Here is a 17550-nt window from a genome sequence, read left to right as displayed (position 1 = left end):
CCTAAACACTGGGGACAATTTACAGAGGCCAATCAACCCACCACCCGGCATGTCTTTGGGATTTGGGAGGAAACCAGCGCAGTTACAGGGAGAAGTCAAACCCCCACAGACAGCAGTTGAGGTCGGAATCGAGCCCAGGTCTCTAAACTAGAGAGCAAACATTTTCACACAGAGGGTGGTGAGTATATGTATTGATCTGCTCTTAAAATTAATATGAAAAATAAGTAAATAAACATAATATTTTTGGTTTCAATTTCCATTTCTTGACAGAAACGCTGATGAATATTGTGTTATGGAAAATCGCTCCAAGGCCCTTTTCTAGGACCGCCTCTGCCACGCCGACTCCACTCCCAAATTGTGGCAACATCTAGACATGGATTGCCTCGGTTAACACAATGACAGAGTACAGACCTCAAGTAAACCATAGGCTAACGAGGACAAACCTTGAAACCTTGTCCTTTGTCGCCATCTGCTGCCTTGTTCTACTAACTTCAGCAAACGTTGTGCCCCAGTGACAGCCAGACTGTGGAGAGCAGGCAGCATTAATGGTGGGGATGGGCAGGTGATGTATCAGGCCAGGACTCTTTATCAGACCGATAGTAGTTGGAGGGAGAAAGGAGAGGTCGGATAAAGATAAAGCACAGCAAGAGATATCTGGATACAGGGACATGGGTTTGATTGGAAAAGTAATTGACAAAGACTGGAACTGAAAAGAAGAAAAACGGTCAGAATAGCATTGATATATCAAAGTCAGAGGGAGTGAAATAAGTATAAGGGGTCAGTGGAAAGGAGGGGGGAAAGAAAGAGAGAAAGAGGTCCTTGAAGGGGGCGGATGAAATGGTGCAGCCTCATCAACATCTTGTGTAATTGTAACATAACATCCCAACTTCTATACTCGATACCCTAGCTGATGAATGCAGGCATGTCAAGCGCCTTCCTCCCTAACTGCAGAGAATTATTTAGTTGCACTCCTAGATTGCTCTGCTCGAAAACAATCCCCATCATTCACTGTGATGACCCCGACCTGGTTTGACTTCTCAAAATGCAACACCTCAAACCAGAATTGAACTCTATCCCTTTGCCAACTTCCTCAGCTGATCAAGATGTCACTGGAATTCTTGATAACTACATAATAATACCCATTTTAGTGTTATTTGCAAACTTCAGACCTTGTACATTCTCATCCAAGAGATAGGAAGGGAAGTTAAGGAGGCGAGTAATCATTGTTTGTATACAGCATGCACCTGTACATGCAGGTGGTTGCCTTTGTGTTGGCACTAAAGAGCTTGGTCTCTAATGATCTTGGACCAAGACTGTACATAATGTGCATGTGTAACAGCCATTCCTGAAAAGGGAGAAGAAAAAAAAAAAAAAAATACCTACAAGCATCTTCCACTATAATGCATATTTGGACATGCAATCAGAAGAGGCTTCATCCAAATGAGAAACAAAACAAAAAAACTGTATTTTAAAGTTGTAGTAAATAAATGACTCGGATTCTTATTAAATCAGGATAAACAGAGGACCATGCTAAATGTTACAAAGTGGAGTTGATAATAGTTTAATAATATTTAACGCAACAAACAACCTGCAATGCATCATAGCCTTCTTTGTGCAGGACTCAATCTTCCGTGGCACTGATAGTGCCAATGGTCTATTACACGATTTAAATTGAAAAGGTGCAGGATTAAGTGACGCTTGCTGTGAACTCAGATATCCTTCAGCACGTCCATCATTGGAGGGCTCTCGTTCCAATGGGGAGGCCATGAAGCCTTGATGCTGGGCCGCTCTTTCACTCTGGAGTAGTACTCAAACATTCTGGGATATTTATCAGTCGTCAGCCTAGAAAATTGAAAAGTAAAATTATGAAATGTAATCAGTGGTCGGGTTATCATCCTGTTTTAGTACATTAATCCACTTAAAAACTAAATGTTGCAACTACTGGATAAACGAGCTGGGATAATTACTGATCTCAATTATTCGTGCTCAAGTCAAAAGATGTTCATCCAAATCACAAGGTCCAGATGAATTTTAAATTTTACCCAGGGGTATTGCTTCAATATTAATAGACATTGAATTCACATATTTTATATGCAACAGTTTGCAATTTAACGGACAAATTTAGTTCAGAATCTGTAATCCAATAATTCAGACATTGGTGGAGCATTTAACTTGGAAGCAAGACCAGCAATCGGTTTCTGAGTAGCACTTCAAATTTTCTTCAGCTCCCAGTAAATATTTTATCCATACATGGGCTTACCTGAAATCAGAGAAACCCAGATCTTAAAAACAAAACTGCTACAGTGCAATTCATAAAGATTACAGCAAGTGTCAATGGTATTAGTGCAACACCGCCCCTGGCTTCAGTTCACATCACATCTAATGAACAATGTCTCAAACTGCCAGAAACCAAGGAATAAGTCATAAACACCTTAAAATTGGATCACAAGAAAAATATGAAAACAAATTTCTGTGACAATCTTTTAAGAAAAATACATTTGAGATTTAAAGAAACACCAAAATTTAGCACCATGTTGTCTTTTATTCAACTCTCTCCTTTGTCACTTACTGAACTTGAGAAACCAAGAAGCCAAGAGACAACTTCAGGTGAATTAGTCTGGGATAACATTGGAGCACTGTGAGCACCTTAACTTGGTGTAACTCTTGACCTATGTCTTACCTTCAAGACCCATATTGAAAAGACAAAGGCGAAAGTGAGTGCACGCAACAATGTTGTTAGTAAGCTAACCAACACAAGATGGAGTGCTAGCCCACAGACCCTACATTACACTGCCTTGCCCCTCTGCCATTCTACTGCAGAGTATGCATGCCCAGTATGGGAATTATCCACCCATGCCAAGAAGCTGGACCCAGCCCTCAAATCTTCCTGCAGACTGGTTACAGGTTGTCTCAAGACAACAAGTACCAACAGCCTCTACCTCCTGGTAGGCATAGCCCCACCAAACATCAGAAGAGCAGGAGCCAGCATGAAGGAGCACTAGCGGCAGTTAACAGATGAACGACATTCAACGTTTGGCCAAACACCATTTCTGAGCTGCTTAAATTTGAGGAAAAGTTTTCTTAACTGCGTGACACCTCTCGAGGCTGGCATTATAACAAATGAAGCACGAGTCTCCTTATGGGGTGATAAAATAGCCACTCTACCTCCCTTAACTACCATGGGACTAACGGCATGTGAGCAACTCCCTCCTGGTGCAGATGCAAGTTGGGCCAGATAGAAATGTCTCAATCGATTGAGAACTGGTGTCGGCAGAGCTAAGGTGTCTCTAATCTCCAATGATGTCACCTGCGAATGTGGTATTGCGTCGCAAACAATGGAACATCTGCTGAAAGGCCCTCAGCTAGAAAACCAATGCACAGCTGCCAATCTCACTCCCTACAATGAAGATGCAGAGAAGAGTGTTCAGCTCTGACTGAACAATATCTAATCTTGTGATGTGGCCTCAAGATGACAACTTACTGAATAATTTACCAACAAACTCCCACGGCTCCACCACACCTATTATTTGCCAGGCTTTGGCCTACTCTTTCACCTTTGCTCCCACCTCATTTTCTGCTCTCCCGTTCCTCCTATCAGTGGGGAAAAGATTCCAGACCTGAAATGTCACCCGCCCTTCCCTCAGCAGACACTGCCGACCCAGAGATCCTAATGTTTTGCTCAAAATTGCAGCATCTACAGTCATTTGCACTTTCATCAAAGGACTCACCTCCATGACAGTCACGTTCAAATTCAAATACAATGGAACCTTACTATCCATTATATTTATGACAGGGAGGGAGACACCGACTGATCAAATATGCTGGTTATTGAAGATTTAAATTACGCCTTATTATCCAATCTTTAGCATTATGGATTAAGGGAAGTAACAAAAATCTATAATATTCAATTGTTAATCATCTCCATTACCCATTACATGTGGCCCCATAGCAGAAGCGTCCACGTCGCTGGGCTGGAAACTGGAAGTTTTCTGAGCTAATTCTGCTACCACCATCATCTATTGCAAGAGATGGCTTCCACTGATTGTCACTGGAAACTTACGTCCTTTTACAGGACGGATGATGACAGCGATGTCAACATTTGAAACACGAGAGAAGGACACGAAAGAAGATTAACCAAGTTCCAAAGAGCAAGATGCAACAGTAAGCCCCAGTACAGTTTCAGCAATTTCCAGCACAGCTCTAGTCCAGGTTTAGCTAGGCTCTTGGAAACGTTGGTTACAGGGAGTGCCGATAAAGTGTCAGGGAACCAAGGTTTTAACATATAAAGGCCAAGCACAAGATTCCACACTGATGCTCCAGAGGAACACGAGGGACAATTGTACTGAGGAGCAATTGTTGATAAAACAAACTAGCTCTCAGATGCCAAGGAGGCTGCATTACACAATTTCTAAAGATATATAGGGTAGTTGCTCCTGGTATTTTGGTCACTTTTAATCTCAAACTAAAACCATGAGATAATGGGTGACTGGGGCTGCCTTTACACTTTTTGACTGCTGTTTTCTTCAGGCTGTAATTATTGATAGACAGCAAAAGATACTGCTCTCCCAATAACACATGGCTATCCTGGCAAAAGATTAACAAATTGAATCATTTCTCATTTGCAGAAATAACTCACCCAAATCGAATAGCACAGGCCAACTGTGGAAACAGCATTACATCTGCCATTGTAAAGTTTTTCCCCGCAATGTGAGAATTTGGAGGCAGCTAGAAGAGAAAGTAGATTCAGTGGTCAGGTGATTTAATTCTCTTGACAGTTCATTTATATATGTTCATTTATATATGCCCTTTTACCTTCCCAAGGTATCCTTCCCACATATTCAGCTCAGCATTCAGCGCCTTTTTGTTCCTCTCTAGAGCAGATTCATGGCGCTCATTTTCTGGAACCTTCCAGAAGTAATAGATTATAGCCACTGCAAGGAAATCAGAATAAATTAGCTGCTGTATTCAAGCAGAGAACTGAAAGTTATCAACCGATACAAAGAAAACAATATTATCCAATGGGGCTTGAAATGCCATTTACAATAAGCAAGAGTATGGAAAATGAAAAGACCAGTTGGCCTTTGCTCAATGGGATATTCAGCAAGAGGTTTGCAAACTGTTAGCAGAGAGGAGCAAGGAATTGCAAATGTCATGGCTACAATGTCAGGCATGATTGTGCTGAAGACATCACAAGAGAAGGTTTAATAGAAATTTGTACAGAATTGGGAGGTGGAGTTGAACTTGGTATGGGGAAACCAACATAAGACATGATAAAGTTGGAAGAAGTGATCCTCATCAGCATACATTCAGTGATACTTTTTAAAGAGCGTAGGTAGGAGAGCGATGGGTTAGCCAATCTGCTTTATAAAAAGTTAAAGTAACACTTCAAACTGCATAGGGTTATACAGATAAAATGGATTAATGGGTTTTAAATGGGGAAGATGAATTGAAATTGAGTGGATGCTTGAATAGCAAACCTACAAGCCATAGTGTGAGAAGGATAACATAAACTGAAGACTAATTGTCACTAGAAATAATGCAAAGATGAAAGTGTGGCAACGCTTGGTGGATGATATCACATGTACCTCAGTTATGAGTAATGTTGGAACATTTTAACCTTGGAGGCAGAACCAAGTGGTTCTGGTGGGGAAGAATTGCACTCTGCTGAATGAGTTAATTAGGTCCAGTTTGAAGATACCAGCAAAAGAAAGAGCAAAGAATGAGTGTCTTTCCAACCATTCAAGTTGGGATATGGAAGAGTATACAAAAAGATGGAAGCCATTTCCATGCATCTTTAAGTTTGGACAAGTACAAAATAAGAATGCATGTGGACAAAATGAACAGGGCTATGGAGTGGAGTATGACTTCATTGAAAGCCATCAGAGAAGAGATAGATTAAATGGTGGGAACAGTATCGGTGTTGAGGTCTTAATTACTCTGAAGGAGATTAAAGCAAAAGTAGAGTGGATTCCTGGAGGGGATGAGGAAGAATTGTAAACAAAGCCTCGAGTGATTGGGGATCTTAAAACACATGTTTGGTGGCAATCAAAATTAACAGGTCAGATAGAAGTATTGTATATCGAGTATAGAAGTTGTGAAACTGAGATGTCATGTTGCAGATGTAAAAAATGTTGGCGAGGCCACATTTAGAGTATTATGTTCAATTCTGGGCACCATGTTATAGGAAAGATGTTGTCAAGCTGGAAAGTGTAGAGAGAAGATTTACGAGGATGTTGTCAGGACTAGAGGGTTTGAGCTATAGGGAGAGGTCGAATAGGTTGAGACTATTCATTGGAGCGCAGGAGACAAGAGGATCTTATAGAGGTATATAAAATCATGGGAGGAATAGATCAAGTAGATGCACAGAGTCAGTGAATCGATGACATAGGTTTATGGAGAAGGGGAAAAGATCAAATAGGAATCCAAGGGGTAACCTAGGGTGGTTGATGTTTGGAACAATCTGTCTGAAGAGGTGGTTGGGGTTGGGACAATCCCAATGTTTAAGAACCAGCTAAACAGGTACATGGTTAGGACAGGTTTGGAGGGATAGGGACCAAACATGGATAGGTGGGATTATTGAAGTACTATTTTAAAATGTAACAAGACATAAAGTAGGAAATCCAATTAAATGTTATCCAGCTACCAGATTACAACAGACTGAAGTGGACAGCGTAAGATGTTTAACATAGAATGCTCAACATGACATACCTTTGTGAGAAAGCACAATTTAACATACAGAGCATGGTCAATGAAAGATTTAGAGTTAAATGAGCAAGTACGTCTAGTTTCTTCTTACAAAGTGACTAGATGGTAAATATTTATAAACATTCAGGCCTTAACTGTAACTGTAGATTGCATGGAAACAACCTTTTGAAAACAAGTCACAGTCTCAAGAGAATCGGACGAGGCTAAACCCACGATTCCAGCTATGGAAATCAATTGGAGACAAATTGCTCCAAGTGTAAAGATGGGAGACACAACCCCATTACTTTAAATTGAGGAAGTATGGAGCAAGTGGAAGAAACCTCTTCTGATGTGCACAGATGAAGTGTATAATCCAACTGCTTAAAGGAAAATTAATCTCCTTTACAGCAACCATCTAGAATACATAACCTGGAGAGCAGCTGTGAATTGCTTTCCTCAAGAATGTTGGGCAGTTTTATCAAGAGAGTACCAACTTAAGTGTCATGGGGAAAAATTTGGTTTGTGGGGACTAAAGCAAACAGTCAAGACTAAAATCATGTAGACTAAGCGTGGAGGACTCATAAGATTCATGTCCTCGGGTGATAATCTTATCATTTAATATCACTGCATTACCCGTCAGGAAATCAACATAGAGCCTACTTAAAAACATCAAGGACAGGAAACTTCAGTCCATTAACATCTCCATAACAGCACTATTGCTTGAACCAACCAGGCTCAGAGGATCAGCTGCCAGACAGGATTCTTACTTCTGATCAAAAATATTCTGTTCATTTTGCTCCACAGATGCTGCCTGGCTCGCCAAGTTCTACGAGCATTCTCTTAATTTAAGGCCAGATGACAGTCTATTGCAAAATTTCAACTGCAGTGGATGAAATGACTCGTGACACCATTTGTATGACCAAGATAATTTGCAAAGGATATGCTCACCTACATTAGTTGGTACCACTGCTATTTCAACTTGGAAAATTAAACCAATCTAGTAGCTGAAAAGGACATACAAGCTGAAATGCTTCAGAAGCAGAAGTATTCTGCAAAAGTAGAAGCTTGTGCACAATATCCACTGAGGAATCAGGAAACTGTCCTAAATGGAACAGACATGCCACTAAAAGTGAAACTACATTCATGCCAAGAACTAACATGCATTTGCGAGATGGGGGTCTAGCCATCTTCAGCTAGAGTGAATGAATCGGTTTCCTTCAGAAGTTTCAACAATCATAGAAGCAATTCTGGATTAGTTTGGGAATCAAGCCAGGCATTTTAAATTGGAAACAGAGATTCTAAACAAAACTCAATGATTAACAATAGTTATAGTAAAGGACATGGAAAGTTCAAGGTGCATCAAAATCAATTTAAAACAAATAATTCAGCAAATGGACTCAAATGAACTGCTCAATGGCAAAGAGTGCAAGGAGAAGTTTCAAGGATTTTAAGAGAACATATCACCAATGAAGAAAGAGGCCAAGACTGTCAAACCAAAAGCTTCCTAAATAAGGTAAAAAAACATTTACTTCAGACAAAACTCAATGACAGTAAGCCTTGCAGAACAAAAATTATAAAGATGTCACAAGCGACAAAATGCAGCATGGAAAGATTTTGGCAGGTTAAAAGGAAGACAATCCGTAGATTTTAAATTGCAAGAAAATAAGGGAATTTTTAGTTGCAGCGAAAAGGGGAATGGTGGAGAAAACATTTGCATTAGACTGAATTGCCTCTAGAGGCAGTAGCTGCATGATGGTTAAGACTTGATGCATAAATCTTCTCTCCTTTGACAAAAGACAGGAGGCACAAAATGCAGGTCCAGCAACTGTCTTTTGTAAGCAAAGACAAAAATAAAAAACACACTTTTCTGGCAGTATCTGTGGAGATAGAAACAGTGCTAAAAATTAAAGCCCGTTTAACCCAGAACTGTGGTTCTGTCCACCGATCTGATAACCAAGGATTCCAAAGATCATTTTCATTAAAGAGTAGGACACATTGGAACCCCAAAATGCAATTGTGCGAAGGCAGATTATAAAGGCAACTATCTCACAAGAGGGCGGAGCAGGTAGATGGGCCTAATACTTTTATTCCACCAAAAATTATTGGGTGATGAACAGTGAAGCTATTAAAAGACCTCACATCTTTGCAAGTGACAAAATCACCAGTACTGTTGCCGAGAGTGTTCCCTGCCCTGGATGTTGTTGGCTCCGAGAGCCGATGGGACTGTACTGATCCAGGTAAGGGGAGGGATGTGGTGTCAGGCAAGTCGTTTGCAACAGGATATCTTCTCAACTTGCTTTTTTTGTTAGTCACACTATTTAATCCACCTTGACCAGGAACGAATTGATGAACTACAAAGACATACATGTTTGATCGGTACAAATTCTCCGCTTAATACAATTGGAGCAAGATATTTTTATTTTGATATTCAGATTCTTTTGGAAAAGAGGTAAAATATAATTTGCTATGAATTGCTGCTAAATTGTCAAATGAACCATGACCTTATATTCATTCCCAGTGCATTTTTAAAACACTACCGTCCCAGTTTCCCTAATGATATTCTATCTGCCATGACCTCATGTATTAACTTACATTTTGTGAAGCCCCTCTGCATCTTCTTCAAAGCTCACCTGGCCTTGTATCATCAGCAAACTTGAATTTATTCTCTATAATCCCCACATCCAAATCACAAAATAGCATTAGGAGCATGTAGGGCTCCAGCATCCCATTGTACACAGCCTTCCTACCCAAAGGGCCTCATTTATACTCATCTGACTAATCCTCAATGGCACAATACACCCAGTATTGCCTGCTCTAGTTGTAGAGTGGATCCTGAAAGGACAGCTAAATATCAAAAACATATTTTACCATATTAGTTAATTCATCTTTATCCAATCTGTCAGGTAAAAAGAAACTCAATTCTAACATGAAAAGTCCTTTGGGCTTGCAGAGGCATCATGCAGATCACCAAGCATCCAATTACACCCCGCCCCCCCCCACCCCCTTATTCCTACAGGCACACCCTCCCCAGCCACCCACCTATGGAATTTTATTTTTGTAAAACAGTGGGCAATTCATCTTCTAAGCAACAGCTACTTGGACTATGGGAAGGATCGCGAGCACCCAGCGGAAACCAAAGCATTCATTAGGGAAATGTGCAAACTTCATGGAGACAGCACCCAAGGTCACGATTTCAAGAGCTACACTGTCCACTGCACCTCCCAACAAAACCATAATGTAGCGATGTTACAAAACTTACCTTCAGCGGTGCTGCAATTCTGCCACTGGCTGTGTGCGCGACTTTGGCGCCTTTGAGGGGGGGGGGGCTGGATTAAAATCCAGTTTTCTACTGCCTGTCAGTGGCGGATTTTCTCGGGCTGCTAGCGAATAATCGATCGGACTTCCTTTCCCAATTTTTTTTTTTTAAAATAATAACCGCGAGACAATTTAATAATTAGATTAAAATAAAATGCGACTTCTAACGCGCTCAACGCCTACAACGTGACGGATCGCAAGAACGGGATAAAACAAAAGGCAAGTTGTTTATTTTACAAATAAACGCTTCTTGGGATGGCTTTAATCTACTTTTACGTTGCGAAAATGTGATTTGGGTCCCCTCTTCTTCTTTTCGAGTCTTTGAAGCTGGTTGACTATATGACAGTTTCCCATTCCTTTACACAGTCCTTTGCGTTTTTATTGAACACTGCAAGATCCTTTGAGCTGCGCTGGTTGGGTAGTAGGGGGCAGACAAGGCAGTGCTGCATTGTATGGTCCTCTTCTCCACATTCACAGGTGGTTTGGCCAGTTTCATAGCCCCATCTGGCCATGGCAGCTTTTGATCGCCCTGTTCCTGTTCTCAGGCGGTTGAGCGTCTTCCATTGGACCCATGGTGCTTCTGAGCCCGGAGGGAGGGCTTCGGAAGGAGGGATACCCATGTCAGTAGGAGGGGGGCCTACGAACCTACAATGTTTTTCCTGCCGATATAGAGTTCAAATTCACTGCAAATGCAACGTTCCAATCGATCTCGTTCCAGAAAAACCCACTTGCAAGATGATTTAAATGCTCTTTTTTTTGAACAATCATGTAATAAGAGCATCTAAATAGTCTATATTTTGTGTTATTGTCTATCCATAGTCAATATTTTTTATACTATTAGTCCCATGTATTGTGCTAAAAAATAATAATTTTGATTATATTGAGTGAATCTTTCTAGATTAAACTTTTTATGCTTTATCCGATGGGATTACTTGCAGACTTGGTTTTTTAAATCTCAAAATGTTGTAACATTGCTACATACTGATTGTGTCCAATGCTATTTATCATGCATCATTAATTCCATTATTTCTCACTACTTTTAACCTCATTCAGTGCCCCAAGCCCAACCATCTCCCTCCCAAATGCTAATACTCAATTATGTACTCCATTGTAACCAACTCCTTGGGGGGAAAAAAGTAGTTCCTTTGTGCAAATTGAAGAACTAGACAACTTTCAGCCTTGGCCTGGTAAGTGGGTTGCACTGCCAACCCATCTATCTTTGATATTGAACAATGCCGTTGTTGAAAAACACTGCAGCAAACTGCACAATCACACAAAATGGAGGGACACAAGCTTGGGAAGCTGGAGTGGTTGCAAATAGTTACAAATCAGTACATTGCAACTGACAAAGAACTGCAACCTCAAATTACATAGAAGGGCAAATGTAATAGATGCATGGGAACATCAAGTCCCATTCTATTCCACCTTGGAAATTTATCACCATCCCACAGCACACCTGTGCTTGCTGCTGTTTACCAAAATACTCACCTTCTAGAAATAGGAATGACATCATTTAAAGTATTGGGAATACAAGGCAGACAAACAGAAGATAAAATTGCCCTAGAAAGCATTAATAAAAGCAGGGTTGCTGCAAATAGCCATTAATGCAAGTACTAGAAATACACAAGACGATGCTGCAACATTCACGTTTTTAAAGTGTTTAACAATGCTGGACACAGAATAGTGAACATTAACTTTGTAAGTCGATAAAACACTAAGATAATCTTGCGTTTAGCATTGGCTTAATGTTTGTTGTGTAGGATCTTTGTCTTCGCTGCTTTGAATGGAAGGAAGGAACGGTACTTGTACCATTCAGAAGCAGCTCGTCAGCGCTCAGCGGGAGAAAATACACTGGGGATCAACCTTTATATGGCTTGGTTGGCAACCGCGTTTTGATGCAAGAACACCCATAGCAACAGTTGGCACACAGGGGAAGCTAGGGGAAACTTACCCACTTTTTCCTGCAGAGTCAGAACCTCAAACAGTCTCTGGTAAACAAGAGCCTGCTCAGCCCCGGAATCCGGAATCAGCTGGGTACCTTGAGACTTGAACTGGTTCTGGGGAAGGCAAGTTCAGAGAGTGAACAATACATTAAAACCTGGGAAACAAGCCAGCAACCCGCTGATACCAAGTCAACAGTAGTCGTAAACTAACTCAATACGGAGGAAAAACACGCCTCGGGTTTAAAGAAAAAGCAACATTTTCGACGAAAGCCTTCAGGGGGGGGGGGGGGAATAAAACCCTCTTACCTCTAAATAGAGACAGATTCCAATAGATTCATTCAGGACGATTTTCCCATGGCGGAAACTGGGTAACTGCAACAACAATGTTCATGTTAAAAATTTTTTTTAAAAAGCTTGATTTACGTTTCGTTTATTTAAATCCGATTACATATAAATTCAAATATCTGCGCTGCGACCTGGGACTGTAAAACAGCTATTTAATCCACAAATATACAAACTGTAGAGACACAAGTAACTGTAGTGGATGATTTACAAAATAACTATCGTTAAGGTGTCCGGAACGGGGGAGGGGGGGCGTGAGGAAAGTAGCAAACTCTCATTCTGCACCTGGCCCCTGGGATTTATCTCCAAAACCTCATTCGATTTGTGCTCCATCTTCTCGAAGGACAGCACTTTTCCCTTGTAGCCTTGCAGTTTCTTCTCTTCCAAGGCGATGGTGACCCTCCAGCATGGCGGGGAGCCGGAGCCCCAGAACAGAAACATACTCTCTGCCATGTCTGCTCCTCAAATGCGCTGACCAGCTGCCTCACAATTCCTTCTTATATAATCACACTGCTCCGCTCAAAGTCGGGCGGGGGCGGAGGCGGTGGCGGTGGCGGTGACGTGGCTCTGTAACTCCCAGCCGCAGCACTATCCAAAGGCAAGTATCCCGCCCCTCTTCTCTCCCCCACCCCACAATTAAAGCCGCAAAAACCACAATCAGCAATGGTAACCCTAACCCCATTAATAATAGTGGCGGGGAGCCGGAGCCCCAATGACTCGGCATATCCCATACTCCACCTTTACAATCTAGCCATTAATAATAGTGATTGGAAGATAAACACTAGCTGATATACAAGGAAAATCTCCCTCCTGCTCTCACAATTAAATAATGTCATGCCATCTTCCACTTAAATCCAAGTCAAGAGTGTTTATAGCCATATGTACGACAAAGAAACATGAAATTCTTACTTGCAGCAGCATAACAGGCCTATAAAGATAATACTCATAGATAACATAACATAAACAAAAAAAAATAATTATCGACCTCAGTAAAGATGCAATAGAATCCAAAGTCCTTTGTGCAGCGAAAGACAGTCCATGGTTTACATTGTTAGTGTTTTGTCATGTTCAGAAGCCTGATGGTTGTGGGAAAGAAGCTATTATTGAACCTGGTAGTCAGATCCTTGTTTTTTATTATTCCATTCTAAAAATGGGACCTCCAGTAGTGTAGGACATCCTCAGAAATGGGTCGAATGTTAGCTTTAATCAGGTGCTCATCTCTGCTGCATACTCTTAACACATATCCTTCTAAACCAAGGAGAACCGTGGTGGGCAAAGACCAGACCCAACATGTATCCATGCAAATTCCAATTATCATGACTGTTGGGGGCTTTCAGAATATGTGCATTGAATAGACTAATTCTGAAATTTCAACCCGTCATCATGTGCTGAGTCATTGTTGAAGTAAAATATATTTATATACATTTAACTACAACAATGACTCGGCATATCCCATACTCCACCTTTACAATCTAGCCAGAAAAACAACCCTGGTTGAATGAACGCCGGGAGCAAAACTGGAACATGGGACAACATGCATCTGAAACACCAAAAGCAACATGTAATAAACAGAGCAATCCCGGAACTGAGGGGATAAAACTAAAGCTCCGAATGGGGAGCTTATGAAGGGGAAGGAATAATAATACATGTAATAGAAGGGAGTGCCAAGAACATCCCTGTCCTCAGTGATTGCAGAAGATAGCTCATAAATGTCAAAGACAATTGGATTTGGATTTGGAACTCAGCTATGAGCTAAGTTTTCCATCATCGTAAAGCCAGTCTGCAGTCCACCAGACCCACTCTATTTCTACCACAGAGCACTGAGGGGCTGGTTCCCTGTAACACTGGAAAGTGTATTGTTCATGAGGTCACATGAGTAACATTGGTGCCTCTTCTTCTTTTCGTATCCATCCTGTTACAAATGTTGGCCTCACTGTCATCGTCTGTCCTGAAAAGGACGCAAGCTTCCGCCGACAATCAGTGGAAGCCATCACCTGTCGCAGTAGATGATGCTGGTGGCAGAATTAGCTCAGGATACTTCCAGTTTCCAGCCCCGCGACATGGACGCTTCTGCTATGCGGCTACATAGGTGCTTAGTACATAGAATGTATTACCTTGATGGCACATTGAATGTATAGACTTGACAACACCTACGAATGTTAAGAAAACCATTTACTGTTTTGTATTTTTATGAAGAAAATTTAGATTTGCTATTTAAAACACTCTGTTATAATCAAGAAATGTCTGAGAGCACATGATACAACAAATGCTCTGGGGAAAGCTGCAGCATTGAAAACTTGAACTCTAGCACTGACCATGCTTGTAGTCAAGGCTGTTCCAGTAAAGTTACAGTTCTAGCAATCGGCCAACCATGTGGAACATTGCTCAGATATGGAACATCTGACCTGGATAATTACTACACAGATAGCCTGCTCTCAAATGACAGCAAAGTGATTAAAGACTTTTTGGTTAGTTTGTTAAGTAGTGTTGTCAATGAGTGCCTGTTTACCAATAGTCACATGTTCCATGCCTGAGTAATGTTCCACATGGTTGACTAGTTTTGTCAGGACCACTTGGCTCAAGGCCTCATCGTAGCCTTGGTCCAAACATGGACCAAATAACTAAATTGCAGAGGCGAGGTAATCAGTCAGCATTTTGACCAAGTGTGGCATCAAGAAGCTCCTGTAATACTGAAGTCAATGAACATCGAAGGGAAACCAGATCAGAGACTGGAATCGCATCTCATTCAAAGGAAGATTGCTTACAGGTTTTGGAGGTTAATCATCTCAGTCCCATCACTGCATGAATTCCTCAAGATGATGTCCTAGGCACAACAATCATCAGCTGCTTCAGCAATGATAAAATAAACTGCTGGAAGAACCGAATGGATCAACAACTGTGAACTAATGGGTCATCACCTGAATTGTCAACATATTTATTTTGTCTACACACATGCTGATTGACCTTCTGAGCTCTCCAGCAGTTTATTTTTTCTCTAGATTTAAGCATCTGCCGTCTCCTGTGTTCCCACCAAAGACCTTTGTTCCATGATAAGATTATAAATGAAGATGTTATCCAATTCTGGAACAATATTGAACAACATTTACAACCCTTCAGCAAATAAAGGAATCCATGTATGCAGGTAACAAGACCTGGACAACATTTCAAAACAGCCTGATAAATATCTAATACAATTTCCACTGCCGAAGGTCAGGCACTGATTATTTAGAGTAAGGGAGTAACAACCGATTGTGACATTCAATGGCATTGCCAGCATCAGCTTCTCCACCAATATCATGTGGTTCACTACTGAGGAGAAAAGGAATTGAGCAGCCTTATGAATACTGTGACTACAGAAGCGAGTCAGAGGCTGGTATCTTGTGGGGAGTGTCTCATTTCCTGAATTCCAGAAATTTGCAACCATCCATAAGGCATCAGTGAGGAGTTGTTAAAATACTATTTACACTCTGGAATGGTGCAGTTCCAACACTAAACATATCAATACTGCCCACTTATCGGAGTGGCGGCGCGGCTCTGGCTGCAGCGGCTCACCGGCAGTCCCGTTTGTTTGTGTTTTTTGTGTTGTTTATTTTGTTTTGGTTAGTCTAGTTTTTGGTTTTTAGTTTATGTTTTGGGGGGGTGGGGGGTTGAAACGGGGTTTGCAGTCTCTCCCTGTGGGGGAATGCGACTTTTTTGTCGTATTCCCCTTCTCTGTCTCCGTCTGCGCTGAGGCCTAATGGAGCTGATGACCTCAAGGCTCCGGAGGCAGAGCCGTCAGGACTCGCCCTGAGCTCGCTCCTGTGAGGGTGGTCCGGCTCAGGGCTGGAACAGTGCTCCCGTGAGAGGCTGTGGCGCTCTCGTGAGGGCGGCCAGCCCAAGGGTGGAACGAGGCTCCTGTCGGAGCGGCCGAGCTCGGGGAGGTGCGGCGCTCGCAGCCCGAGGGAGGTTCGGCGCCCATCTCGGGGCGGCCCGGCCCGAGGGAGAAGCGACGCCCAAGTCGGGGCGGCCCGGCCGGGGGGAGAATCGACGCCCAAGTCGGGGCAGCCCGGCCAGAGGGAGAAGCGACGCCCAAGTCGGGGCAGGCCGGCTGGGGGGAGAAGCGACGCCCAAGTCGGGGCGGCCCGGCCCGGGGGAGGTTCGGCGCCCATGTTGGGGGCGGCCCAGCCCGAGGCTGAAGACGGCACGATACTCACGTGAGGGTGGCTGGGACGGTGTTCTGGGTGATGGCCTGAGTCCGGGGTTCGGCCGCGGGCCAGCGGCTGCGTCTGCAGGACGGCAGCTTCGACCACCCCGGGCCGCGGTGTTTGAGCCGCGGGACTGATTTATAACATCGCCCGGGGGGTATCGCCTCAGCGCAGAGGGAGAAGAGGAGGAAAGAGACTGCAGACCTAAGACTTTTGCCTCCATCACAGTGAGAAGATGCTGGGTGGACTCACTGTGGTGGATGTTAATATGTGTTTATTGTTGTTTTTATTGTATTATATGTATGACTGCTGCAATTTCGTTCAGACTTCGGTCTGAATGACAATAAAGGCATATCTATCTATCTATCTATCTTAATTGATGCGCCATCCACCACCATAAATGTCCTCCCGTTCCGGTGCAAAGGTGATTACAGTGTGTACAATCTACAAACCACACTGCCATTCTTTACCCAGGCTACTCCCGGTAGCATCTCTGAAACCTGTAATCTAAACCACTGAGAAGGACAAGGATATCAAGCTAATGGTAATACAACCAGCTGAATATTCCCACCTAGTCACACCATTCTGCCTTGGAAATCTGTTGTTGTTCCTTCATTATTGTTGCATGAAAATCCTAGAACGCCCTCCCTCGAAGCACATTTACTGAAATGATTGCAGTATTTCAGGAGGTGGATTAGTATTATCTCCTCAAAGACATTAAGGAATTGGCAATAAATGCTAGCATGTCATCTGCTTCAAAATAAATATGAAATTAATAATAGGTTTAACAGAATAGTTTGTCCTTTCAAATATAAAGGCAAACTAGACTATTGCTTCATCATGACAGGCTGGATTGCCTAGGGAACGTGCCCGGCCTATAGAGCACTGTATGGGAGTTGATCTTAGTTGAAACCAGAAGATGTTACAAGCCTTTTTGTGTCAATGTCCGTAGACCGCCATAAATACCAACAAAAGCAGTGTTCTCACAGTGTGTACAGGCTCCAAGTTCTATATGTCATGGGACCTCTATTAGCAGGCAGTCCCACTTTTCTCTCTGAATCTCTGTGCTTGAGTTCCAGTCT

General features: G+C 42.4%; 1 protein-coding gene across 1 annotated transcript; it reads right to left on the bottom strand.

Annotated features, from left to right (window-relative positions):
- Window positions 1-1533: 1533 nt before the first annotated feature.
- Window positions 1534-12823, bottom strand: LOC116982696 (glutathione S-transferase A-like). Its single transcript, XM_033036061.1, has 6 exons — window positions 12570-12823; window positions 12249-12314; window positions 11951-12056; window positions 4813-4931; window positions 4637-4725; window positions 1534-1842 (listed from the first exon to the last, which is right to left on the bottom strand). Exons 1-6 carry the CDS (start codon window positions 12735-12737, stop codon window positions 1710-1712), a joined length of 681 nt encoding a protein of 226 aa, XP_032891952.1. The 5' UTR covers window positions 12738-12823; the 3' UTR covers window positions 1534-1709.
- Between the last annotated feature and the right edge of the window lie 4727 nt (window positions 12824-17550).

Source organism: Amblyraja radiata, chromosome 17 (assembly GCF_010909765.2).
Source record: "Amblyraja radiata isolate CabotCenter1 chromosome 17, sAmbRad1.1.pri, whole genome shotgun sequence".
Lineage (NCBI taxonomy): Eukaryota > Metazoa > Chordata > Chondrichthyes > Rajiformes > Rajidae > Amblyraja > Amblyraja radiata.
The sequence above is the reverse complement of the archived record's forward strand: the minus strand, read 5'-3'. Positions and strand labels throughout refer to the sequence as shown.